At 46.6% G+C, this 25721-nt stretch overlaps 1 protein-coding gene across 1 annotated transcript; it reads left to right on the forward strand.

The window, feature by feature from the left end:
- Positions 1 to 1154: 1154 nt before the first annotated feature.
- On the forward strand, positions 1155 to 25137 carry Serp2 (stress associated endoplasmic reticulum protein family member 2). The gene is given in 5 exon segments (XM_052190910.1): positions 1155 to 1209; positions 1212 to 1278; positions 1494 to 1611; positions 7996 to 8068; positions 24703 to 25137. Coding segments are annotated over 5 exon segments (354 nt in total). The 3' UTR covers positions 24744 to 25137.
- Positions 25138 to 25721: the final 584 nt, after the last annotated feature.

Consider the following 25721-nt stretch of genomic DNA (forward strand, 5'->3'; position numbering starts at 1 on the left):
TCTTCAGAATGGAAGAAGCCTCAGTTGAGAAATGACTCTATGAGATCCAGCTGTAAGGTATTTTCTTAATTATGGATCGAAGGGGAGGCCCAGCCCATTGTGGGTGGTGCCATCCCTGAGCTGGTGGTCCTGGATTCTATTAGAAGGCAGGCTGAGCAAGCCAGAGATAGCAAGCCAGTAAGCAGCACCCCTCCACAGCCTCTGCATCAGCTTCTGCCTCCAGGTTTCTGCCCTGTTTGAGTTTCATCCCAACAACAGAAACCCTAAGACAAGCAGTATCCAAAAAGCTCTTCCTAGCTTTCTACCCACATAAGAAATTCTGTCCATACCAGAGCCTACTGAAACATCCTCTAGTGCCTGGAAGATAGGATCAGAGATGCATCAGACATATCTGGTCTACACAGCTCTCATTCCTTACCCTGGACCACCTCTTCCCACTTCCCCAGATTTCCCTCCTCCTGAGCTCCAAGGAAACATGTTTGCTGTGGAAAGATGAGCAGTTAAGGCCCCTCCTCCCCTAGCTAAATCTCCGTGTCAACATCTGGAGATTCATACATTGGTTTTGTCCTTTTACTGCAGAGAAATTCCCAATGCTGTCTGGGAGTCCACACTTAGCACCCCATAGAACAAGGATGGCCAAAGGGCCAAGATGCCCCAAGGCGGTGGTTGGGTTGGGAGTTCAAGCCTGGTGAACACTTTGGTCACGAACTCTTCATCCTCTATATTCCACTCAGCTGCTTCTGGGGCAATCCACTAGTGTGATGCCCACCACTGCCAAGGTGAGAAGGCCTGGTACAACTCCACCCTCATCCACATTTTTCAGGGACCAGAAAGATGCTTCCTGGCTCTTCTTCCTATGTCACAAAGGGTCTCTTCGCACAACCCAACGGGTCAAAGTGGAGTTTCTTCAGACACCAAGAGGGCAGGTTCCTTTGGGGTGTTTCCCTACAGTAGTACTACCCAACCCTGGTCAGGCTCGGCTTGTCTTCTGAGGCTCAGCGCTCCATGCCTAGGGTCTAGCCTTCAGCTTGAAGCACCAGCGCCCCATCCCTGCCTGGCCCAAGGTGGTCAGGAAACAGTCAGAGGTCACTAGGCTGGGTGCGGCTGCGTCCCCGCCCCCCACGCACGCACAAACGCCGGGTCGCCCGAATCCTATGCCCCGCAGCGTTCGATCTCAGGACCGGGACACCCTGGGCCACGGTGCCCTTGGCTCGGCGCGTGGCGCTGTAGCAGCGCCCGCCTCCCGCTTCCCGCCTCCTGCCTCGGTGGCCGCGCAGGGTAGGTAGCTGGGGGGACCGGAAGGATGGCAAGGAAGTCGGAGAGGGTTTCCTGAGATGAGAGATTACTTCCGTCCGCGCTGGCCTCTCTCTGGAGCCGGCCGGCTGGGGCTCGGGGAACGGGGTGCGCGGGGGCTCGGCCGCGCCTTGCCACCTGCAGCGCCCCGGCAAGCCGCGGGGCCCTGCGGCTACGGCTCACCCCGGCCATCCTTGCAGGTCGGAGTCGAGAGCATCCCCAAGCGCCCAAGCCATGGTGGCCAAACAGCGGATCCGGATGGCTAATGAGAAGCACAGCAAAAACATCACCCAGAGGGGAAACGTAGCCAAAACCCTGGTAAGGCGGGGGCGGCGCCGGCCGGGCCGAGCTGGCAGGACCCGCGGGGCGGAGCGGGGCGGAGCGGGCGGGCCGCGGGCTCGGAGCCAGGCCTCCCGGCCCCTCCTCCGGGGTCCCGCAGGCTGGGGGGGACCCACCCGGGCTCTGGGGGCGCAGACTGCTCTGCTTTCTCGTGGGCGGAGAGGACTCTGGTTGGTGGAGCCTCCCCAAGAGAGAATGAGCCATCGTCCTTGAAGAGGGCTAAAAGCTGCATCTTAGGGGCCAGTGAAGCCAACTGGGCTGGGAGCCTAGTAGGTGAATGAATGAACGAATGAATGAATGAATAATGAACGAAGGGACGAACGAATGATAGAATGCCACTTATCCCCAGCTTCCAGACTCCGCCCCTGGACTCTCCCCCCTACCCCCATGCTAAGGTTTTCTTTCCACCTTTTTTATGATGATCTGTCTCTTCTCCGAGCGCGCGCGCGCGTGTGTGTGTGTGTGTGTGTGTTTTAAAAGTAGGGCGTAAGATTCAGAGCTACATTTCTTTCCGCCCTCCTCTTTCTCTTGCAAAATGAGGCTGCCTCAGCCAACTCTTAAGTGCGTCGTTACTGCCTATAGTTCACGCTATGGATTCTGGCTCATTATGATGCAGTAACTGTAGCGACCAGCTTATAGCCCCAGGTTCTTTGCTCCTAGATTGTGTGTTAAAGCTTTACCCCAGGAATCTTAAGTAAACTGTGGACCTTAGGCGCAGAGGTTTCCTTTAGGAAACCAAGTTGTCTGCTACAGAAAATGTCAGGCCTGTGACTTTGAACCATCCAAGGCTTGAGTGGGTTGCATCGTTATGGAGAACTGGTTTGCAAAGGCGCCTGGAATCTATTATCCCATAAGATTATGGGGGAAGCCCAGCCGAAGCTTAGGGTTTGTCTGGAAACGCAGACTTGATGAAGTAATACCTTTTAGCAAAGAAATGATGTTGGTTTGATTAACTGAGGGAAAAGCTGGATGTGTCGTCACCACACCGGAATTCTCGTTCAGCCAAGCAAAACTGTGGCAGAGAAACCATGGCATCAACTACACCGAGCTTATACACAGCTCCAGGCTTAAGTAACCCTTGAATTCCTTCTTTGGGGAACTGGAGCTTGATTCGAGGGGACAAAATGCCACGCCACCATAGAATGGGAACCGTATTTTCACAGAGATCTGTCTCCCCTGTGAGGTTTTACTGGGTGGGGGCAGGGAGCCACTGCCCAAGTCGACATTAAAGGCAATTCTTTTATGCTCCTAGTAGATCATTTCTTCCTTCTCAAGGTGGCAGACCTATTTGCTGACATAGTGAAAATATGAAGATGTTGCTCTCTTTCTAATGAGCGAAGGATTCTGAGTTCAGATGTAAAATGATCTCAGTTGACAGCTTCTGTCGGGACAAGGGCAGGGACACAGGGACTCATTTGCAGGGCTGTTTTCTCCATCAGCTTCTGTGGATTCGAGAGACTGTTGAGGGCCTAAAACAAAGCAAAAAAAGCATTGGCTTCAAAAATAAGAAAAGAAAATGGGAAAACGCCATGAAATGGATATAACTAGCCATCTGCAATCCAACCCAATGCTCCCAGCTACATTTAAATTATATTTTACGTATGGTATAAGTGCCTCTAACAGGTTCTGTTGTACCGTGGATGGCCCTCCTCAACAGTGCCTGGCGCCTCTGAGGACCTGTAATCGACCAGACTAAATTTGTAATGAGAGGTTTCAAAACCAAGCCCCAATAAACGGTTTGTTTTCAGTTGTTTTGAAGGGTCTTTTGGTTAGCCGTATTGTAAGTGGGTCAGCATCCAGAAAGAAAACAAAACTTTTCCTCTGTAACTCCTGAATCTTGTGGTCCTAATTACAAGTCAAACATGGTTATACTCTGATAGAAGTTGCTAGGTTGTTTGTCCAACCGTGAAGTGAGTCAGTGCAAGTCAGATTAGATTATATTAAAGGCAGGTTTACTGTGAAGGTGTTCTCAGGCGAGTCCACTGGTCCTAAGGAAGGAAGCTACTGGACATCACCACGGGGCGGTGGGGAGAGAGAGAAAGGGGTGCATGCAGAAGAGAAGACAGAGAGAGAAACAGAGAGAGAGAAGACCAAAATATAGGAGGGAGAAAGAGAGAGGGGGGAGAAAGAAAAAGAGGAAGGGAGAGAGGGGAGATCAAAATGTCTGGATCATATATAGGGAAGAGTCTCTGGGAGAAGGGCAGCCCTGGTCCAGCCTCTGGGCCGGCAGGGTTGGTTGGGGTCAGGGTATGTCGGGTAGTGACTGAGGGATGCTGGGAGACCTGGAAGTCATGTCTGTTTTGATATGTAAAATATGCACTCATTTCCCTTGTGCCTGGAATTTGAAAAGTCGAGCTTACTGTGCAGAAGTCAGCCTCTGCCACTGTTAGGCAGAGGATGCTAGGATGCTTGACTTTCACGATTAGCTAATGGCTTTTGGGTAAACCAATGTTTTCCTCCCAGATAGCAGATTGATATAAGAAACGGAAATGGAGGGGCTGTTTGGGGATTGATTGGACAGTTGGAAATTCTCCGCAGTGAAAGGGAATTTAAGTTGTAGAGTTCTGAGCTGCCCTGCAAGGATTTAATCAAAGAAAAAGACAGCTAGCCCTTCACACGGTGAGCCCTCATGTTTGAGGTGAGCCTTGCTGTACGATCGCTGTAGAAACATCTTTTCCTCTGTCTTCTGCAGCAGTGTAATGGTGCTTGTGTGACATGTCCCGGTGGGGTTGTACTGGTACCCTTTGCAGGAAAAATTACTACTCTGAAGGGGATGTACTGGTGTTATGATCAGTGATGTGTTCCGGATCTCTGAGTCCACCTCATTTCCATTCTCCAGGGAATGTCTTCCAAAAGAGGTTTGCATACATACACCGGACTACACGATGATAATTTGTGTTTAACTGTAGGTATAAAATACAGGACTCCATTTGGCATCCTTAGGAGCCCAATGACTCATATAGAGACTTGTGGATTCTCTTATTGGCTTTGCTGGGAATGGAGCTGAGGTAAATCATAATGTTCCTTGAGTTACCACAGAGGCAATGCAATTGGCTTCCAAGAGAAAGTAGGACAGTTAAGTTCTAGGAGAGGGCAGGGAAGAGCAAATATCACATTTTGCTCAAGTGACTTTAAAATCTCCCTTGTTTACTTGATCTGAGTTTAGCCTAATTTTACGTGACATACTAAAGCAATACTGTGAAATTCTTAAAGAATTACTTGGTTCTTTTCTGGTCCAAAGGAACGACCTATTGCACTGTGACTCCTCAGGATGCATTTTGGTCAAGGCCAAAGAATGAGTGGCTTTAATCTTTAGTCAAAGTCAACCTGCTATTGACACATTGATCTCTTCTTCACGATCTAGTAAGTAAAATACAAGATGACCTACTCATTACCACCAATGATGAAGTCTTACTGAAAGGGCGGCTGAGCCTGTGGCTCAGTCGGTAGACTTGCTTGGATAGATGCAGGGAGCCCTGAGGTTGATCCCTAGCACCATGGAAAACTGGGAGTTGTGTTGCATGCCTGCAATTCCACCCTTGGGAGGGGAAAGGGGAGAAAAAGAAGATCAGATCATCCTTGGCTACACCCTGAGTTCAAGGACAGCCTGGACAAGAAAGCCTATGTCAAAAAAGGGTAATAATCTTCATAGACTTGCATTTTCCCTGAGCTATGAAGTCATATTAATGAAACAGGCATGATCATTCTTAAATGAACATTTCATTATCTTCTTTATTTAAGTCTGTGACAGCCTTTGCTCTCCACTGGTGTCTCCAAGAAACTCATTGCCAGTCCTTGTGGGGCCTGCAGTATAGTGGAGAGATGGACACTAAACATGTTCTCTGGGGAGTCCATACTTCTAAACTATAAAAACTGTAAGAAAATGTACTCGGTCATACAAATGACATAACTGAGTAAGGTAGAGACGAAAGGCTAAGAAGGTAATAGGTGATTTGAAATCTAAAAAAAAAAAAAAAAAAAGTAGCTTAATCTATTAAAAGGAGGAGGAGGAAGAGGAAAAGGAATTCCTATTTGTTTCAGTACTGGGGACTAAGACCAGGGCCTTGTACATGCTAGTCAAGCACACGCCACTGAGCTCTGTAATGAAATACAGTTGTCCTATGTGGCCCATGCTGGCCTTGAACTTGCTATGTGATCTCAAACTCACAATCAAACTACAGTAGCCACCTCACTGCTGAGATTCGAGGTATGTGCTATCAGCAAGTGAAGAATGTTACTAAATATAGGATGGGAGTTACCAATACACACAGCCTGGTATTGTAGCTTTCATACAGTGAACTTTTCTGGGAAGCAACTCTAAGAAAACCTGCACGGGTTTTGTTCGAGACTTTACTAAAACTTGAGCAACATGTCGGAAAATTATATGCTCCCGAGCAGCACCGTTCATTTTCTTTTGAAGCACTAATAGGGTGCACCTCCTAAATGTGTAGCTGTCAGATCTGCATAAACGTATTTGAGCACACACTTTATAATGTTGAGTATGTATTCAGAAGTTCACAGCCTTTCATTTGAAACCCACAGCTTGAGTTTGTGATTTGCTCCGAGAGTAAACATTCACAGATTGTCTTTCCTACCCACGTGCTTCTCTCTGCATGCTTTTTGGCTTTCTTTCTTTCTTTCTTTCTTTCTTTCTTTCTTTCTTTCTTTCTTTCTTTCTTTCTTTTTTCTTTTTTTTCTTTTTTCTTTTCTTTTCTTTTTTTTTTTTTTGGTTTTTTCGAGACAGGATTTCTCTGTGTAGCCCTGGCTGTCCTGGAACTCACTCTGTAGACCAGGCTGGCCTCGAACTCAGAAATCCGCCTGCCTCTGCCTCTGCCTCTGCCTCCCAAGTGCTGGGATTAAAGGCGTGCACCACCACGGCCCGGCCTGCCCCATTCTTTCTTGATTCTTTTGTTTGATAAGTCACTGCTTCTTCAGGCGTCTTCCCTAAAACCTAGGTGTGTCCCTAGGTGTGTCCCGTTCATCCAATTGGTCTTTAGGAGCATCTGTACTCAGGCCTAAGGGTGTTGGCAGAGGGACATTTGTGTTATACCCTTGTATACCGGCAAGTTTAGCTATCGGCTTTGTGCTACCCATGGGTTACACGTGCATACCTACTGAAAAATGGAAAAGACACACACTCACACACACACATACACACATACATGAATGCGCCAGTTAATTTTAAATATGCCTTGAGTAGCTCAAAGGCTGGGCAGTTCTAATCTTCCCCGTGGCTAGCATACATTTCCCTCCAGTACTCCAGGTTCAACACCTTCTAAATTTATGGTTTATCTTCGCAGCCTTATTACCGTATTCTGGGCAGGCCCTCCCTTAGGGCTGCTTTCCCTTTCCACCTACATTTTAGATGCATTTTCTTCTGTGGCTCTAAATCTAATCCATCTCCCTCAGAGACATATCGATCTCTCTCTTCCTCTCTTCTAGTTCCTAACCTTGCAAATCCTCAAGTCCCGCCTCAGTCTATATGCCCAGTCATTGGCTCTTTGTGGATAGATCAAAAACCAATTGGGGACAAGGACCTTCAGCATTTGGACAAGAGGATTCCTGATTTTTTGGGGGGCCGGGTTAATTCAGAATATTAAAGCTAATCCCCAGTACCCTTGCTCTTGTTCTGAGAAGAGCCTCAGGTGTGCCAGTCTCTGCAGATGCAGCTGTGCCCTTGCCAATGTGCAGAGACTCCTCTGAGTTGCAGGGGTCATTAAGGCTTACCAGCTCTCTTAGAAAACGTTTTTTCCTTTATCATCCACTCTTCAGAATGCTTTTATGGTTACAAGGACTTTCTTCATTTTTAATATATTGATGTTTTGGGGAAAATGTCTGGTCCTTCTGGGAATGCACAGACACAAGAATGAAAGATGAATCTGGTCATAAAAGACACCCAAGCACAGTAATGAATTGAACCCCATTTCTTACTCAGTAGCAAACTTTGAACCTCAAGTTATCAACTGCAAAATAGGAATAATAATAATAATAATAATAATCTTGCACTGAGCCATTTTGTCTGGAGATAACATACATGGACTACCTGGACTATGTTTTCAACAGATGGACAGAATTATTGTTACTATCACTAGCCTTTAGAATTGTCATATATACATCATTCACTTCTATGACATTTTAGACCACCAAATTCATTAATAGTAAAAAAGTAATAAATGACTTGTTCTACAGAATTTAGCCCAATCTTTAATAACTGGCTTAACTCAGCCATATAAGCCCACTAAGAGTTGCACCCAAGTCTGTCATTCAGACTCAGCAGGATCCTCAGGACACACAATACCTAGCAGCCCTGTAAATGTTTCCCGAATCAGTGAACCTAACCTTAATTTTTCTATTCCCTTACAGAGGCCACAAGAAGAGAAGTACCCTGTTGGGCCATGGCTGTTGGCCCTGTTTGTTTTTGTGGTCTGTGGCTCAGGTATGGTATTTCCCTGAATTATAGCCTATGTTCTCCACCATCCTTGAAAAACCATGTTTTGTCCACAACCTAAATACACAAAGAAGTATTGATTTGGGGTTCAAGTTCATTGCAGCCTTAAACCTTAATCTTTATGGGTTTTTATTTATTTTCTATTCCAAGTATGGTGATACAGAGTTCATACACTATCAAATCATAGTCATAAAGTGATTACAATAAATTAAATGTGTTATAGTTGCTGTGAAGGTCAGCTGAGTTGTTCTGTAAACACACGGCCTTAATACAGATTTGGAACAGAAAGTAGAATACTTATCTACTCAAGATAAATCCACATTCCAAAGACAGGGAGAGGCCTTAGGCCTTAGAGCGTTCTATAGAAATCTCAAACAGAACAGATTCTTTGACCTAAGCCATAGATACAGGTCTCTTGATACTTTGGGTTGGCAAGTTCAGAGAGCTGTGCTTAGACACTTGTGAATGCATGTACATATGTGCACAGGGGACATGAGAAAAGAGGGAAAAAAGCATACAGTTCTGATTGAATGCTGTTAGTGGTGTCTTGCCCGGGCTCCTGGTCCCTATGTACTAAGTTTCTGCAATCCTGGTAAGTGGATATTACCTGATCTAAATGCAGGGTATAGCTTCAGGGGTCCCCATCTTTCTCTGTCACCTCTGCTTCTGAGGACAGGGGATGTAAGATGTCTGTGTCTTCCTGTGCATGCTTAGACATCCAAGGCACACTTCAGCTCCAGTATCAAGAGAAGCCCATCACTACTGATGGTCCAATCAAGAGAGGTTGCTGCCCCAAGGTTATAGAAGCTCTTGGGGGTGGGGGAAACATCTGAAGCCCTTGGAGATATCATTGCTTGTGTGTGAAATATTTTAAGGGGGATTTGATGTTTCAAGAAGAGAAAATTATCTGCTTGAAAAATAAAAATGTTTAGCTTTGTCAGATTTTCTCTGGGGGAGGGAAGCTACCTAGTATATGAATGCCACCATAACTGATTTGGTTGCATTCATCCAATCCATGGCTGTTTCAAGGAATGGGGTGCCTCCTTCCCAAAGAAGCAAAAGCTTCCATGGAGTTATGTCTGGAATGCATGCATACTTGGCTAGCTAAGGCAGAAGGATCATCAGTCTGAGGCCAGCTTTGAGGTACACAGAAAGTTCTAGGCCAACCTTGGCTGCACAGTGAGACCCTGTCTCAAAAACAAGAGCAGCAGTAGCAGCCACAACGAGACAAAACTCTATCCCCACTCTCCTCTGAGCACACAGATGGTTTGAATATGACTGCCTGGTAGATCCATCTTCAGATTAAACTCCTCTGGTTGACTCAGCGTGGCCTCAAGAGATGTCTAGACTGTTCTTCCAGATGCACCCAATGACTTTCTTACAGTACGGCATTAGCATCTTCAGAAGATAGCCTAGAAGAGCTGTGACCAACAGAGGCAGGAGGATTACCACCACTCTTGATTGCACTACCCTGCTTCTGTTACCATGATCTGATTTCCAGTCTAACCCTCATGCTTTTGAGCAGGGAGGGGGGCTGTTAGCCATCAGGCCCCATCCAGTCTTCCTTCACATTAGTTCCCTGCTAGCTTCAAAGTATATCTGTGCGCCTGTTTACCCCAAAAGAACCCACATTCCCCAGTGCGTCCTTTCCTTTTCTCTGGTCCTCATCATTTTAGATTACGTCATTTCCTTGCTTATTGTCTATGTCCTCCCACAGGAATGCTCAAGGGAAAACAGTGTTTCTTTTCCACCGATTTTGTAGATCCTACACAGTACTTGACACATTGCAAGTGTCGAGGCAGGTTAGTGGGTGGCGGATGTGTGGATGGATGGCCAGATACTGCTCAGACTACAGAAAGACACCTGGATTACTTTTCAAGATCGAATGTAAAGCTGCATGAGTTAAAAACTTTTGATGGTTGGTTATCTTTCCACAGTGGGCAAGTTTACAGATGTACTTGAGAGGTTTGTTGACATTATGATCTATTATGTGGTATGGTCAGTAGTATTACATGGTGTAGTCAACATGAATCAGAGGAAACATTGTATACAAATGCAAGAGACTGTGTTGCAGTTAAGCGCTGGTTCTTCCTCCAAACCCCATGCTCCGGTATAAAGAGGCTCTGCTCTGATTAGATCATAACTAAAAATACCCACTTATTTTGCCCTATATTCTGCCATTTGGCTGGATACCTGTGCTCGGGTACCTTGTGTCCATCTTGTCACATCTTTCCCTCAGACCTCCTGCACATGGCTCTATCCCAGAAGCCTTTCTCCTCCAGGACATCCCACCTTCCATTTCCTGCCTAAGCCATAGGCCATAGGCTTTTAAATTGACAGGTGATACATCCACACAATACATACTCATTCTACAAGACTGATCTGTGAATACAGCACTTCCCCCTGTGTGGATGTATTCACCTGCAATTCACAACCTCTGATGTGCTGCCTAATGTTTCACCTAAAGATGAAACAAAATAAACCTTTGCCGTAAGCATGCCAGCCTACATTAAAATTATTATCAGCCTACATTACATTATTATCGGGCTGGAGAGATGGCTCAGCGGGTAAGAGCACTGACTGCTCTTCCAAGGGTCCTGAGTTCAAATTCCGGCAACCACATGGTGGCTCATAACCATCCATAATGAAATCTGATGCCCTCATTTGGTGCGTCTGAAGACAGCTACAGTGTACTTAGATGTAATAAATAAATAAATCTTTTTTTTAAAAAAAGTTATTATCTGTGCTCTTAAGCTTTATAACCAGTAAATAGACAGATGGATTTTGAACTTTGAGCCCCAAATATAATTATCCTCTCCCAGTGTTATGATCTCTGAGCATATATTATACCTCCAAGTCACCAGTGAGAGGTCTAGACTCGGAGAAAGCCATGGGGCACAGTGACTGCACGGTGCAGACATTCAAAAGCAAGTTGCAGTCTGCCGGGTTTTGGAATGCAAACTCCTCAGTAGCTTGTGGGCACTGGCCGGGAGGGCAAGGGCGCGAGCTGGGGCAGCCCAGGGCGGGAGCAGGGGCAGCCCAGGGCGGGAGCTGGGGCAGCCCAGGGCACGGCACCTCAGACTGACCACAGTAGCTCAGCAATTGTGGATAAACGCCCTCCCCAGCACACAGGACTGAGAAGGGACCTCCCTGCAGTTGAGTTGAGTGAGCATTCAGACAGAATGGGTGAGGGAGGTGAACCCCACCAGAGGAAACAGGCTGTGCCGTGGACACCTGAGCACCCCGCAAGCCCAGACACAGGACCCATATCCCTGTTGCCCAGGTGATAAGTTCACCCATAGCCAATGCATGTTTCTTTTCTAGAATCACAGTTTCTAGTGAGGACATCGTAGCCCCCCAACATAGTCTGTCTGGGCACAAGGCAGTAGAGCGTTCTGGTCTGATCTCTTTTTTTCAAATCCATGTGCCCCACATAAATGCCACATGTCTGGTTATTCTCAGCCACCAGCACTGTTGTCTATGCAGACTTTATTTCATCAACCCCCCCATCACCACCCTGTGAGCTTGTCAGGCCCCTAGGATGTGGACCTATGAGGAAGGAAGGTCTTGCAGCTTGGACCACAGTGGCTCAGAGAGCAGACTTACTATACCCAGCTATCTCCTCCCACCTCTTTGTTTCTTTTGGGAGATATTGAAGATAAATTCCAAGGCTTCCTTCATGTTAGACATTTTCCCACTATGCCACATAACCCGCCTTCCACTGTTTGTACCGCGTCTAATTCAGTCTCTCTAGCTAGACCACGTTGCTTCTTTACACAGGCGAGAGCAATGAAAGCCAAGATTCTGTACTTTGTCCCCTCTTAATGTGCTGCCATTTCCCCCAAAGCAATGGCCCTCATCCCTTTTCAAGTTACTACTAAAACTAGTACACTCATCTCACACACACACACACACACACACACACACACACCTCCTTTTAACAGTGGTAGTATTGTTTTTATACACCTCATCTCACACTGGCCCCTGCCCTCACAGAATCATGACGTCACTCTTCCCAGCTGGTCCTTGGTGCATACCGCGCCATCTTTGTACGTGGCCCTTTCTAAACAGAACTCCTCATGGAAAACATAATTGTTCCCTCAGCTCTGTCCCCAAGGCCAGCTCTACAGGATTAGTCCTTCATCCTTCAGAGCCCTTCCAGCTCTTGACTTGCTCCCTGCTACGTCCTTTAAGGGTCTCCAGACAGTAAGCCCCTCCCCTCTCTTCCCTCCATTTTTAAGAATGTGATTTTTGTCAGCTTTAGCCCCTGTATTGCTCCTCTGCTTTAGTAAGGAGCCTTCCTACAGACATTAAGATGCTAGACACCCTCATCCCTGAAGTGTCTGCCTCAAGTTCCAGCTCTAAAATGCAGCAGGGGAAGATGGTCTCCTCTTGTCTCACTGTGGTACTCGGGAAAGCACCCGCCCCACTCTTGCCCGCCATGTTCTGTCCTCGGTGAAGGGGCCCCACACCTCTGCACAGTTTGCCCTTCTCCATCTTCTGCCTCTTCTTTGACCCCTGAAGTAGGCAAAAGTTTTGACCCAGAAAGTTCCTGAGACAGCTTACTGCCATCTGCAAGCTCCTAGGGTCTTTCTTAATTTGTGCATTTCCATAGAGATGCCGGGGACAAGGTAACAACTGACGAGTGAAGGTATTGATCGTCTGTGCTCATATTTTGAAAGTCTCTCGGCTTTCGTCCCCTTATTTTATTAACCTTCTTTCCTAGATGATCATTGGTTGTGCCCTTTTTAGAAATCGTGTCACAGTGCTGGTGGTAAATAAATATTCAGGTCAGGCTAGTAGTTAAGAAACACATTGACTATTTTTTTTCTCACTGTAGTCTCAGGAAGAATTAGGGGTGTCAGGGAACTAGCATTTTAAGCCTATGCTCATTTCCTGGGCCCCCTTGCTCCGTTATGTGGGGAAGCTGGTTAACAAACCCATGCGAGTCTGGTACGGTTTCTCAGCAGCCCTCCTGTGGGCCTTCCTCGTTTGGGACGCTTGTCCTTTCTGGAGTCTGCACCTGGAGGCTTCAGAGCAAACCCACGTCAAGGAAATGCCATCACCACACTGAGAAGTCAGAGGAAGCAGAAGACCTCCCGGGGCTGCCTGAAGTCACCCAGCCTCTGAGTCCCGCCAGACCTCCTCGTGCTTCTGGCCGAGGCAGCTGACTAGAACTCTGATAATTACCCAGAGGAGGAGGAGAACTGAGGTGGCGTACACGCACCTGCCGAGTAAGTACAGCCACTGCACATGGCGCCTCGAGCGAGGACTTCTCGGCAACCCAGTAAGAGCCCTGGGAGCGAAGGACAGGAACCAGCCTGCCAGCCGTGACGAGTCCCTGGTAGTTAGATGGATGACACCGGGCAAGTCAGTACCCTCTCAGTGCTGCTTATCTTGCTACTAGGATAAGAGCCAGGCATGATGGTACTTGCCTGTAATTCCCCGTGCTTACCCACAAGAGGAGGCTGAGGCAGGAAGATGGTGAGCTTGAGGGTAGTAAGACTCTGACTCCAGAGGGGGGAGGGGCAGCCAACCACAGATGTCGAATGGTTCTGTGGATCTGGCTCGCTACAAGCCCGAACCTGCTATCACACCTTACGAGTACCAACATCTCATAGAAAATGTCAGTCTAGCTCTGGAGGGCTTACCTCACGACTCCTTCTCCCAAGCTGTGTTTGGCAGACCCAGCCTCAACTTCACATTCTTGGTCTATCAGAAAACCATCAACCGGCGTGCCTGCCTCCCTCCTGCTTCCAAGGATGGATGAGAGCCATTCTCAGGGCTAACACTGTTTCCCTGTGTGATAAAACATAAGCACCGTCCCCACCCAAGAGGACGGAAGCATCGCTATGCCGACCAACCCCAGAGAACAGTGGCTTATACCTCAGACGGAGCATCAAACACACTGTGTTTCATTTCCTTCAAGTAATGCAAATACGCTCCCATCTTGTGTAGTTTTTCATGCAAGATTCCAAACAGTGGGATTTGTGTATTCTTTTGAGGCTACAGTTGCCCAACAGGGACATCTCTGGACCATTTCTTGCTTTGTTCCATTTTGTTTTTGTAAAGCTGCCTTTGTTCTTATTAATGCTATATAGATTATATCTGCAATGTAAAACTTCTCTATCAAATACCCGCTCTTAGCCTGGGACTTGGAAGTCCTTGAGCCTGCTGAACTGACTGGATTTGTTTCTCTCTGTTTAATCTCTCCAGATACAGACCCTATGGAATTCAAGTGTCCTGTGGGAGGTTGTCCCCCCTTCTTTGTCCCTCTTTTTATCTCCCCCTTCAGGCAGTGGGGCCTCTTTACTGATAAGCATCTCCTGCAACAGTCAGTCTTGGCTTTTCCAAACAAACCATCACGCTGGAGGACGGCTTGTTTTTTATCTCAAGACTCAGAGACAGTCACTGCAGAGATACTGTCACACAAATGCTCCAGCTGTCATCTCCTCACGCCTCTTGCAGTCTTGAAGACTCGCAGACTTGATGCTCTTCCCCAGAACACTGATGATTTCCTTGTGACTATTTGTGCATCAAACTATAATTCCTAGCTTCCTCCCGCTGCCGCCCGCCCACCCTGCCACCCCTAATCATTAAGACAGTAGGTAGCGATTGATTAGTGATGTCTGCCATGATCAAGGTGTGGTCACCAGAGTAAAAACCTGTTTGTCATCCCTGGATTAAACTTTTTATGGTACTCAGAGAACTACTGTGTTCAGTATTCCCCACTTTCCTCCTTGACCAAATGCCTCCTAAACATCTGCTCTTCTCTTAATATGCTATCTGGGCAGCTCTTAAAATGTGGACTTATCATGTGCATACTTCCGGTGGTCTTACTGCGCGCTCTTCATCTCTCCTGAGCCCAGGCTCTGATACCGTACGGTGGCAAGGAGCAGCAATCTGAGGTGTTCTCTTTGTGGCAAAGATGCATCCTGTTCCATCCTCAGCCGGATCCTGTTCCAGCTTCAGCTGGGATTGGTGGAGCTGTTTACGTCCCAGAATCCTCTGCGTCTCTGCCAGAACCTCTTAAATGCCAGTCAACACCCCGGTTCCTTCTCGGGCTATTTGTCCCTGGTGTATTCCTAATTTCAATTTTATTTCTCCTCTCTGTCAAACCTTAGTATTCATTCCCTAATTAGAAAACGGGTGTTTTAAGGGTTTCCAAAGTCTGGGTGTTCTTGAGCCTCCATGTCAAAGGGAATGTGCAGTGGATAGGATTACCCAGTGACCGTCACTTGCTCTATCATTTCCTGTGTTGGACAATTTTCCAGCGAGTGTGTATTTTATAATCACAATGATTTCTGAGAACAAAACCCTGGATGAACACTTTTCAGGCCCCTTTCCTTTGGAAGGCTGGGGACTTCTGCTAAAAGCTTGATAAGTTAAAGAACAACTGTTTAATTGAAGTGTTGGTGTGGTTGCTATGAGTGCTTGTGTATGTGTTTGGATACATGTATGTTAGGCAATGTGTAGGTTTCTACACGTGTTGATGCATGTAGATTCTGTCTTTCTGTGTGTATGTATTTGCATTCCTATGTGTTTATGTATAGATGTATAGGTTTCTATATGTATATATTTATATATACACATGTGTTTCTGTGTCCATGTATTTGCATGTGTATATGTTTACTGAGTTGTAGATTTACATATATGTCTGTTTGTGTCTATTTGTGGATTTCTGTGTTTCTATGGGTTTGTGTCAGTATATGTGTTTGTGCATCCATGTATATTTTGCTGTATGGCCATATATATATATATATTTAAGTTTCTATGCGTTTGTGAATGAATGTGTGGTCATGTGTGTTGTGTGCCTGTGTCTATGTCTGTGTGCATGTATATAAGATGTGTTTCTGTATATGTGGATGGGGGTAGGGTGTGTGTTGAGGAAGGTGTCTGCATGTTTGTCTCTGTGTTGTGTATATGTATGTACATGCGTGTATGTGCGTGAATATGTATGTGTACCATTGTGTCAGCATGAATGTGCCTGTGCATATCTGTATGTATATCTGTCTGTGTCTATTTATCTGTGTGGGTGTAGGCCTGTTGCCCTGTGCTGCTAGATATTCTGATTTTCTGTCTGTAGAAAGCAGCAACCATCTGTGCTCACCGAACAGTAACTTGGATCTGGCTTCTCACTGCAGAACTAAAGCCTTTGAGCAGAGTCTGCTCTGTGTGTTTGGCACTGTACAGCCAGCTCCCCTGTTTCTGGGTGGGGACAGTGACTTGTTTGTCACTTGACTGCCTGTACTTTTCTCCTGGACTCTCCAGGGACTCTGCTTGCAGGAGTTGAGGGTGGGGCAGAGATAGCGTATCACAGGCAGGTCCTTTTTCAGGACAACCTGTTTAGGACTGATGTGAAGTGATTCCCTGAGATGTCCTTGGCAGGGTCTGAACTCTTCCCCCGTGCCCAGCCTCAAGTGTCAGACAGTCCACCTCTGTCCTTGAGTGGATGCCCTGGTAGACATCCATTTTCAGTAGGGCTGCACCCTAGCCTTCCTCAAGGCTGGCCTTTTATGTTCAGGATGCTATGGGGGAGGGAAAAGACAGAGTCATGAGTGTGGCAGAAACTCAAGGAAGGACAAGGACTTCTCCCCTCAGTGTCTTCTGCCCTGTACTCCCCGTGTGATGCTCATGGGATCACCAGCATTGTGGTGACATGTCTTTGAGCCCAAGGGGCTACAAGCCACTACATGGACAGGCTTAGCTCAGTTACTGAGTTCTAATACCAAACCTAGCCTCTGCTGCAACCTGTGTGGCCTTCCAAGTTACTGATGGCCACTCTATGCCTCAAGTCTCGAATTGTTAGAGGGCAGAGTGGGTCTGAACTCACAACCCTCCCAACAGCTCCTTCTGAGGGTTGACACCTCACATATAAAATGCCCAGTGGCAGCGCGGTGATGGCTTTATGTAAGGTGCCTGAGGCTTTTCTTCATCCAGCCCCCCTCCCGCCCGGCACACCCCCAGTTAGATTATGATCAAGATTGTAAATGCTTAATTAAACCTGTTTCATTCTGGTACAGTCATACACGGTGGGGGAGGGAAGCTCTAAGCTACCAAACAACCTGCCCCATCTTGACCAGGCTGCATCTAACAGGGAGATCTGGGAATAGAGGGAACCACTTCTCTGCTTCTAAAAGGCACGCATTCTAATCTAGCCACAGTGTGAAAGCAAGATTTGTATCTACTATTGCACTCACCATTTCCTGAGGCCTCATTGTAATGCCGGGCTCTGCATTTTCTTTCCTAACTACACAGCCCACATCGAGGAGGTTACTACACCCTTCCCAGACCATAAAACCGCTGCACATAGAGAAAGCCAGCCAGAATTTCATATCTAAAAATTGAGATAGCTAGTTCCCAAGCCTAGTTCTTCCAGACTCCAAACCCACGTGGTTCCGTGGTCCAAAGGTTAGCATTCTGGACTCCAGGACTTCAAACCCCATCTGCTTTCTGTTGTCCACATCCCCTCTCATAGTCCTAAAAGTACTGTGGAGCAAAAGTTTTCTAACTTTAGACCTTGCATAGGACTACATTGAATAGAGTTAGAAAATCCTCTGGATTCTGCTGCCAGAGAACTGTTTTCTAAATAGCCCAGATGTCTAACCATCTGCCTCCAAATGCAGATAGTTCCCCAACCACAGACTGCTCTTTCATTGGCTCCCTGCACAAGCTGCTCTCTCATTGGTTCCCCAGACACAGGCTGCTCTTTCATTGGTTCCCCAGACACAGACTGCTCTCTCATTGGTTCCCCAGACACAGGCTGCTCTTTCATTGGTTCCCCAGACACAGACTGCTCTCTCATTGGTTCCCCAGACACAGGCTGCTCTTTCATTGGTTCCCAGACACAGGCTGTGCTTTCATTGGTTCCCCAAACACAGGCTGCTCTTTCATTGGTTCATCAGTGTTCCCACTTTCCTCCTTTCCTGGAAACTTGCTCCAGGATAGACTTAAATCCCCAATGTTTGCAGGTTGACTACATAAATACTGGCTTTTCCTGGAGACTGCCAGAACATTCTGGAAACTGCTCCCAGAGAAAGTCACCCCAGAGACCATCATGAGGTGCATGAGAACCGGACAGCCCCAGAGGACCAAGACAGACGGTCTGGAGAAGACATCTCAGCAGCCATCGACTCTCACAAGGTGACCTGTGGCACTCCTGCCATGTGCCCCTGTGTAGGATCTCTTTCTGGGAGGCATCCCAGTCTACGTTAGTAACACCTGCTTTTTGACATCTTCCTTCCCTAACCTATCTCTGGCATCTCTTTTGTCTTTCTGCTTTGGAACAGCCCATGGAAAATGGCACCTCGTTTGTGTCTTTGTGTTTCTTCCTCCAAGAGTTTCCTGGGTCAGCTGTGCTCTGCCTTGCCTCCTGACACTTCTGCATGTCTTCCAGGGGACTCATCCTTTTCTTTAACCAGCTTTTCTTCATCTTTTTCTTAGTAAAAAATAAAGTTTGATTTCTATAATTACCTTATCTGCCTAAAGGGTATTGAACTGGCCTGCTTTGATCTCTTCTTGGCAGCTCTCTCGGTGTCTCTTATCATTAAGTATTTCTCCACAATAAAAGTGGCCTTGAGCCTCCTATTGGAGCAGAGTCCCAGTTTCTGTGTCTTTCCTATGAAATACACCCCAGGGGTTCATGCATTTTCATGGCTACAGCTACATCTTGCTGGGTCCATTTCTTATCTGTCACGAATAATGAAGCTGTTAACATGGATACATTGGCACCTCTGGGGTGTGTTGACTTCCATGTGCCCACAACCAATTTATATTTCCACCAGCACTGGATAGGGGTTTTTTTCCTTTTCCCATATCCTCACCAGCATTTGCAGCATTTGATGTCAGTGGTGTTTTGTTTTATTTTGCTGGTTTTTTCCCCTTGATGATAGCCATTCTGACTGGAGTGAGATAGGCTCTCAAAGCAGTTTTGATTTGCATTGCTTTATGGCTAACGACATTGATTACTTTTGGAAAGGCTTAACAACTGTCTATTCCGTTCATCTGCCGATTTATAGATGGGACAGGATGGTTTTTGTTTTGTTTTTTTTTTTTTCCGTTTGTCAATTGTTTGTTTTGGTATTTGGTTTTCCTAGCATCCATGAAAGAATGCTACAACACATTCTTAGGAGAGTATGTCATACATGTGTGTTTAAGATTGTCTGCTCCAACGTGTCAAAGACATTCTCTCTGGGGGAAATATTTTTTGAGTTTATGGAGAAAGTAGGCATGTGATAACAGAACGCTTAACAGGTTTCAGGTCAAATAGCCTGGAATAAAGCCTTGTGGCTGAGCCAGGGAGTTTCGGAAATCATGAGAGAGTTCCTGTCCAAGGGAAAGCATCTGCCCAGTGAGTGGACAGGCAGGCAGGAGCCAGAATCTGCAGGTCATAGAAGTCCTGTTGAGATGTTAGCAAGAAGCCATCTCTGGTTTGCTTTACACATTGGGTAATTCCATACTATCTGCTTCTATTTAAAGGCTAAACCCTTCAGAAAAGGGATCGAAGAAGAGTCAGAGTAGAGCAGTTGAAAGGCATTGCAGAGTTCAGGAAAGATGGTGGCGACCAGAACTAGGAGGGTGTACAGGGTGATAGAATATATATCCCAAGATCCTCGCAACGAGTCCACAGGTCATCATCAGGCAGAAGGCCATAGATGACACTAGAACTTGGGGTTTACACACAAGACTATAAGATGATGTCACTAATTTATCATCATGAAGACGAAGTGGGAAAGCCTGACAGGAGGTAGATACCAGACAGTGGAAATCTCAGCTCAGTGGCGGAGAATCCCGTTGTGAGTGATCACCAGTTGGGTGGCCCTTAACTCTGGGCTAGGACACGTCACCTCAGGAAAAGGAATGTCACAAGAGGCAAACCACAAAGGCTGTGGAGGAATTCCAGTGCACAAGCACGGTGCGTGGTGGAAGAAGACAACCCCTTAAATCTCTCTGAGAAAAAGAGAGCCAAAAAAAGAAGAAACTAAGAGGCCAAGACCTTCCAAAGGACAAAAGAGGAGCATTTCAGGAGGGAGCACCCAGTGGTAGGGAGGAGGGGAGTGAGACAGGAGGTGGAGGATCGTCACACTAAGTGATACAGAGGAGAGGGCAGAAGGCAGAGTGAAGAGGGTGGTGGAAATCGAAGGTAAGGAATTGAAGACGGTGGCTTTGAGCAGCTTCTTAGAGGTGTGGACCAGCTGCAGGGAGATGGAACATCTGGCACATTGAAGCTTGAGTTGGTTGAAAGAGGGGAGGTGAAGAACTTTGAGCCATTAGCATCTAAAGCAATGGTTCTTAACATGTGGGTCCTGACCCTTTGGGAGTCCAAAGACTTTTACAGGGATTGCCTAAGACCATCGGAAAACATGTTTGCAATACGATTCATAACATTAGCAAAATTACAGTAACAATGAAATGATTTTGTGGTTGGGGGTCATCACAACATGAGGAGCTATTATTAAAGGGTCGCAGCATTAGGAAGGTTGAGAACCACTGATCTCAGATATCTAAAAGTCAGGATCCCAAACACAGATGAGGAGGTACAGAATCTAGTCACTCTGGCAGTCCCTGCTCCTGCAGAGACTTTCCTGAGCCTGTTTGTGTCCCACCCAGGACCTGGTGGCTGTCCTGGAATGCCCGCCTCACTGCCCTTTCTTGGCATTTCTCTTCCCTCCTGTCTAGCCTGCCCTCCACCCCACTCCTGCAGCCCATTCATTCATTCATTCGGCTGTTTTCTCAGCTTTGTTCACCCACTGCTAAGTTATTAACTTGTCAGGGTCTAGACTCCCCGCTTCCCCTTCCTCTTTGATCTCACTGTCCGCTCCCTTCCTGTTTGCAGCACAGGGAGTCGCATTCAGAGCGAGGGTCACTCTGCAGGGCAGGGTTGGCAGGCACATGGAATTTCAAGCAAAGTAATGGTGATATATGGAACAACTGGAGTACAACTGGAAAAGGAATAATAAGCACCCACATCTCGCCACCGTCTCGGAGGTGAACTTAAAATAGACTTCAGTCATTCCTCCAAGAGGGAGTTGTTCTGTAGACAAATTAAAAGTTATAAATATTTGGCAGGCTAACTTGAGGCTTCAGTTAGGATCAGATATGACTATCAAAGAATATTCAAATAGGCAAATTGTTTTAATATATGTTTTGGCTCCTCTGAGGCTTACCAATTTCACCTAAGATTCCTCAGACTAATAGTTCTGAAAAAAAAAAAGAATTGAATAGTTTGTTCCTGACCTAGAACTTCTAAAGTGTGTTCTGAAGTTCGATATACTAAGATATAACCCATTTCCTGTTCAGTGACCTATGGCCCACGGGTCCTCAGATGAAATCTAGGAAAAGGGTAACATTTTTAGCATCAACTATGAGCAGGTGGACTTTTCGATAGATCACCACCATATATCACCACCATATTTATTCCTGGAAATTCATGGTTTTTCAAACAGAGAAAGTAGAACTTAGAACTCTAATTCCCCAAAGTTTCAGCTTTTCCAGGATACAGAGAGCATTCGAGTGCTACTTCCATGGGTATGCAAGGGTCAGTAAGCAGTACTAACTCCGGACTTCATTTAGGATCAGATATCAGTACTGTAACAGTAACGCAGGTTCAGGGTCTCATCTGAAAATTTGAAACCCAAAATGTCCCCAAATCTCATGACCCCATAAGTGGGAAATTCTACATTTGATCTCATGTAATGAGTGGGCCACGGACAAAATTCAGGTGCAGTAAAAATATTATATAAGATGATGTTCAGGGGATGGAGAGATGGCTCAGTGCCTAAGACCCCTTAGCCTATTTCTTGGTACCCACATCAGGCACAAATACCGATAACTCCCAACTTCAAGGTTCTGACGGCCTCTTCTAGCCACCAGCACGCACATGATGCACACACTGATGAGCGGGTACACACACACACACACACACACACACTCAGTATTCTTTTAAAACCATCTTCAAGATAAGTGTATGCTAGGTATAAAAGAAACATACATAAATTTCATGTTTTGAGTTGTGTCTCATTCCTGTAGTATCTCACTATGTATGCGTGAACCTCAAATCTAAAATTAAAAAAAAAAAGTCTGAAACCTATCTGTTCCCAGGCTGTTCCAGTAAGCAGCAGGTATGACTGCATACATTGTATTTTCACTTAATGAGGCGCCTTCACGTATGTTATATTGCTTAGTCCCTTGATAGTGTGGTACTTGCTTCTCGGGAGAGGAAATAACCTCGTATATTCGTCCTCTCACAGAGGCTGGGATTGAACTCAGTCCATTGTAATATGACCTTCTGGTCTTCGTAAAATCACCTTGCTTGACAAGATTAGGATGACCCTCCTCCCAGAACATGACATGCATGTGATTTTTCCTAATGGGACTGAGTATCTAGCTCCTCATGGTATTCCTACTGAGTCAGACCACTGGCTGCTTAACCGCCACTTCTTGTCAGGCTCTCTGGGGACAGAAACATCAGATTTTTTTTTTCTTTTCTTTTAAGTGTTTACGTTCTGGTGAGAAACTTTCCCACCCGGAGCCAGCCAAGAAAACCTGTGAGCAGGGGCAGAATTAAATAGTGTAAATTGCTGTCTCTACAGTCCTAAGTCTGTTTAAGGTTAGTCCACAGCAGCAGAGTTACTGCACACGAGGCAGGGATGTGGCCCAAGGCGACAATCAGGAGACAAAATGGTAAAAGACTGGAAGGAGATGTGCAGGCGGTCAGACACTGTGTCTCTCACAAGGATACCACAGCAAAGGCTTGTTACCTGTTGTTTCTCATTGTGATATGTATGTGGACTCACTGGGTATTCATGAAGAGATACTGTTCACATCATGATTAGCTTTTCCAGTTCAGGAAAATGATGATATATATGGCGTTTCTGGAGGAAAAACTTTCCCCCAGCACTAAATAAAAAAACAAAATAAAAAAAAAACGCACTAACACTTTGTTTACCTTAAAATCCAGCCGCCCAAGGGAGATTTCCCAGGGCCCCCTTTGGCATTTCTTCTCATCTCCAAGCGTATTTTGTGTATACGTTACGACGTTGAACACCCCCCCCCCTTCTGCAAACTCCTGAGAGCTGAAGGCTCTGAAGGCTCAGCTTCCCGATGATGGCGATGATGCCAAAGGTGGAAAACTCAGGAGCAGGAGGCTTTGCTTCATGCGCACAATTAGTAAAACTGTTGCACAGTGTTACCTTCAGACTCTAAGGTGTACATGAGACATACATGAATTCCATGTTGAGGCTTGGGATCCGTTCCTAAGAAACCTCACTGGATATGCAAAAATTAAAAACAAACAAACAAAAAAGAAACAACAAAAAACCAAAACCCTGAAATCTTCAACGTTCTGGTCGCAAACATTCGGATGAAAGCCATTCGGCCTCCTGAGGTCCCCTGAGGCCATCCAGTCCCCTGAGGTGACAGCACCCAAGATGACTCCTTTTGTAGGGGTTCCTGAGAGTCCCCACTTTCTGGGGGTCCCTTAGGAAGTAGAGCTTCCTGGGTATTTTCTGGAATGACGTTGTACAAAGAGGGAATGAGAGGCTTGACAGTTCCCATATTTATTCTGTTTTTATACAGAGATTAAATGAGATGATGCCCAGTCTCCCCGTAAGAAGTCAAAATAAATCATACTCAAGTACCTGCGTTTCTCTTCGGTTTATCATTATTCTCATCAGCATTAAGAGCCGCTGACCACTGGGGATGGTGTTTTTAAAAAGCAAAAGAAGCAGAACAGAACTATACACACACACACACACACCACATACACACCACACACACCACACACATACACACACCACACATACACACACACACAGCACACACCATACACACACCACACACACACACACACACACCACACAAACACCACACACACACCACATACCACACACACACCACACACACATACCACACATACACGCCACACATACACACACACACACCACACACACACCTTTTCCAGAAGGCCAGTAGCCAAAAGTAGCTACATGTTACTTAGCCAGTTTTCCCCAAATATGCCAGGTGCCTGGGAGTTCTCTGAGCTTCAGGTTCCCACATACCAACAACTCAGCTAATTAAAGGAGGAAGGCCGTATTTGTCAGCTTTGCCCACGCTGAGAGACAGTGGGCTTCAGAGTCACAAGGAAGCTGGGAGATGGGTCATGAGCAGCAGAGACCAGCCTCGTGTGTGTGCTCGGAACACCTGGTCAGCCCTCCCCCCTCAGAACTAGCTGCTTTCCAGGTCATGGCCGTTTTGGAAAGGCAGAGTCACTGAACTGCTTAATGCAGGAGTTTCTGCACGAAGGCCCACATCTCGCAGCCCCAGAATGTCGACGGAGAAGGAGGCCAAGGGTATCTGCCAGGCCTCAGGGATTTCTGGCTGCAGCTCCTGGTGGAATTAGCAGAAGTTATCTATTAATCCCAGAGGCACCCATCAACAGCCAGAGCCAGGCTGTCTCTTTGAAAGAAATTCACTGACCCCTTGTTAACGTATCTAGGAAGTATCTAATCAGCTCTGAGCCAGCCAGCGAGGGGCAGGGTCAGCAGAAGCAGACTGCTGGGAGGATTGGGTTTCCAGCGTTAGCTGTCTGGTTTCTGAGCTGTCTGTTTTCTTTCCTCCTCTAGCTATCTTCCAGATCATACAGAGCATAAGAATGGGCATGTGAGAGGGCCAGGATGGCGTCTGCTGCTGCCCTCCTGCTGGCAGACGAAGGACCACTGAGGCCTTCAGCGGGCTATAGGAAGCAAACAAGCCATGGCTGATAGAAAGGAGGTCCCCCGTTCCCTCCCGCTCCTTGGTGGAGGTCAGACCAAATTGCCTTCTCACAGGACATTTCCGTGCATCTGTGTCCTCCAGCGGAGAGGACTCTGCTCTTCTGTTGGCTGATCTGATCGGAAGTCACATGGGGGACCCCTGCGGCAGCTCTGTCTGTCTGGTTCCCCGGGTTTCACTGTGGTGTGCATGTGGCCCTCTGAGCGACCACCCCTTTACATCCTGCCAATCAATCTCTTCTGTGTCAGGAATTGGTTTTACAAATAAATGTCGTCATTCAACCTTAATACCATGTGTGAATTACAGAGTGAAACAGAGTAAAACACTAATGGCAGAGGGGCTGAAGAGGGGCTGGCCGGGGCGGGTGAGAACTGGGTTAGGGATTGGGAAGCCAGAGCTGGGTTTACCAGGTTCCCACCCTGACTCCGCATCATTGCCTGAATGCAGTTATAGGCAGCTCTGATGGTCTTGCTTTTGTTACACGTCTGTTTTTCATACGTGTGTTCATATATACTTATGTATGTATGAATTTGGATATATATTTATCTCTTGCTTGGGTTTTGTTGTTCCTTTCTTCAGTCCAAAAAAGGCACCAATAATGTGTGTAACAGTCTGATTAGCTGTTATCTCCCTGTAATCTGCTTACAAGCAGCCCAGACCCAGATGTCTCCTGCCTCTTGGTGAAAAACCACCCTACCCCAGGGCCCAGCAGCTGACTGCAGGACCCCGAAGAGCACAAGTCTCTTGGGCATTCTGGGTGGGCAGCAGGCCTCCCCTATCCCTCCTAGACTCCTCAGAGACTCATAAAGCTCAGTGTCACAGAAAGAAGTCACAGCAACAGACTCAGAGCTCATTAAGTGGCACGTTTCCG

Source organism: Apodemus sylvaticus, chromosome 8, assembly GCF_947179515.1.
Source record: "Apodemus sylvaticus chromosome 8, mApoSyl1.1, whole genome shotgun sequence".
Lineage (NCBI taxonomy): Eukaryota > Metazoa > Chordata > Mammalia > Rodentia > Muridae > Apodemus > Apodemus sylvaticus.